The following is a 1,391-nucleotide window of genomic DNA, read 5'->3' on the forward strand; positions in this document are numbered from 1 at the left end:
ACACTGTATGTAAAAGGTGCCGAGAAGAAGCAGTGGTTGACAAAAGAATATTTGCGCTTTCTCCCATCCAATTTTACAAAGCTGGATGCGGCTTATCAACAATCGTCCGGCAAGCTCGTGCTCTTCGCCGATGGTTATGTGTACTTGGTTTCCTATCCTAGTTTACAATTGCAAGATGGTTGGCCGCGCAGTTTTTCTGAGATTGGATTGCCTAGTGATGCCGTCATTAACACCGCGTTTCAATCTTTTATGGGACACACCTACGTCATATTCAACAACGACTCTGTGGCCGTTGTAGATAATTGTAGCGTGCGGATTAAGGAATATAACAAATTGAAATTAACGTTTCCAGGAGTTCCACCGAGTATGTCGTTGGCTTTCCGTAATGCAGATGGTTTTGTGTACTTTCTGTACTCCGAGAGATATCTCGCGTTCAGCGAATTCACCAGTTTTATGCACTCTGCGGAACCTTTTAATATGCGTTTAATTGATATTCATTGTCCGGATATAAACATCTTATACAACTTAAAGTCCCTAGTTTCTCAACTCGAAAAGTATGAACACGCTCTTCATTCAGAGTAGATGTAGTATGTGTGCGCGTTGAGAGTGGGAGTATTTGCTTTATTATTTTATGTGAGGGTTATATAAACCGCTACATGGCAACCGTACTGTTAGTCAGTCATTTACCCTCGTTGTGATCGTCCTGTGTGCTACGGGTTGTCGATCTTTCTCCTCTTCGCAAAGAACAGCTCAACGATGTTTTGCTCGATGGTTCCGATGAAGCAACAACAACAACCTTCCATCGATCTTCAGCGCGAGCCTCAACACAACGGTGTGAAGAGAAAGAAATTTGATCATGGGTAAGTAATTTTTTTTTATTTTTGAATTCTTTTTGTTGCTTCTATTTTTATTATTTTTTTTAATTCACGATAGAATCATGTTTAGTTGTCTTATTTACAGACAATGCAATGGCATCCAACCAACACAACCTATGCGAATACTGAGTCGCAAGTACATATTAACCAAGACGGGATATAAATATTTCGAGCTCGGCATCGGTATCTCATCCAAAGATGCTTCACCAACCGTTGATGTGGCTCTAGGTGACAACAATGGGAACGAGGTGCTTTTGTCGCCGGAAATGTGGAACACGTTGTTGGATAACGAACGAGTCATCACGTTGTATTTGTCTGGCTAGAGCGATGCGCAGCCGTCGATTCTTGTCGACGATCTAGCGTTATCGTTCAGCTTGATAAACACCGCGAGGATTATACGTCTGTCTACAAAAACCGGTCGCATATTACTTTCCCACCAATCAATGTGCAACTTGTTCAACTTAAAACATTGCGTGGCATGCATCATTGCCTACTTGAACAATGTTGTTATTCGCG

General features: G+C 41.8%; 1 protein-coding gene across 1 annotated transcript; it reads left to right on the forward strand.

The window, feature by feature from the left end:
• The first annotated feature begins 709 nt into the window (after positions 1-709).
• On the forward strand, positions 710-1,198 carry LOC109862342. Its single transcript, XM_020442371.1, has 2 exons — positions 710-860; positions 961-1,198. Exons 1-2 carry the CDS (start codon positions 757-759, stop codon positions 1,196-1,198), a joined length of 342 nt encoding a protein of 113 aa, XP_020297960.1. The 5' UTR covers positions 710-756.
• Positions 1,199-1,391: the final 193 nt, after the last annotated feature.

The sequence above is a fragment of the Pseudomyrmex gracilis genome, unplaced genomic scaffold (assembly GCF_002006095.1).
Source record: "Pseudomyrmex gracilis isolate BER0280 unplaced genomic scaffold, ASM200609v1 scaffold_1640, whole genome shotgun sequence".
In the NCBI taxonomy this organism is placed as follows: domain Eukaryota; kingdom Metazoa; phylum Arthropoda; class Insecta; order Hymenoptera; family Formicidae; genus Pseudomyrmex; species Pseudomyrmex gracilis.

Excerpts from the sequence above, each read along its gene's own strand:
- LOC109862342 (XM_020442371.1), top strand. The coding sequence starts at position 757 with ATGTTTTGCTCGATGGTTCCGATGAAGCAACAACAACAACCTTCCATC. Across the intron at positions 861-960 it reads AGAAAGAAATTTGATCATGG|ACAATGCAATGGCATCCAAC; the intron begins GTAAGTAATTTT and ends TCTTATTTACAG.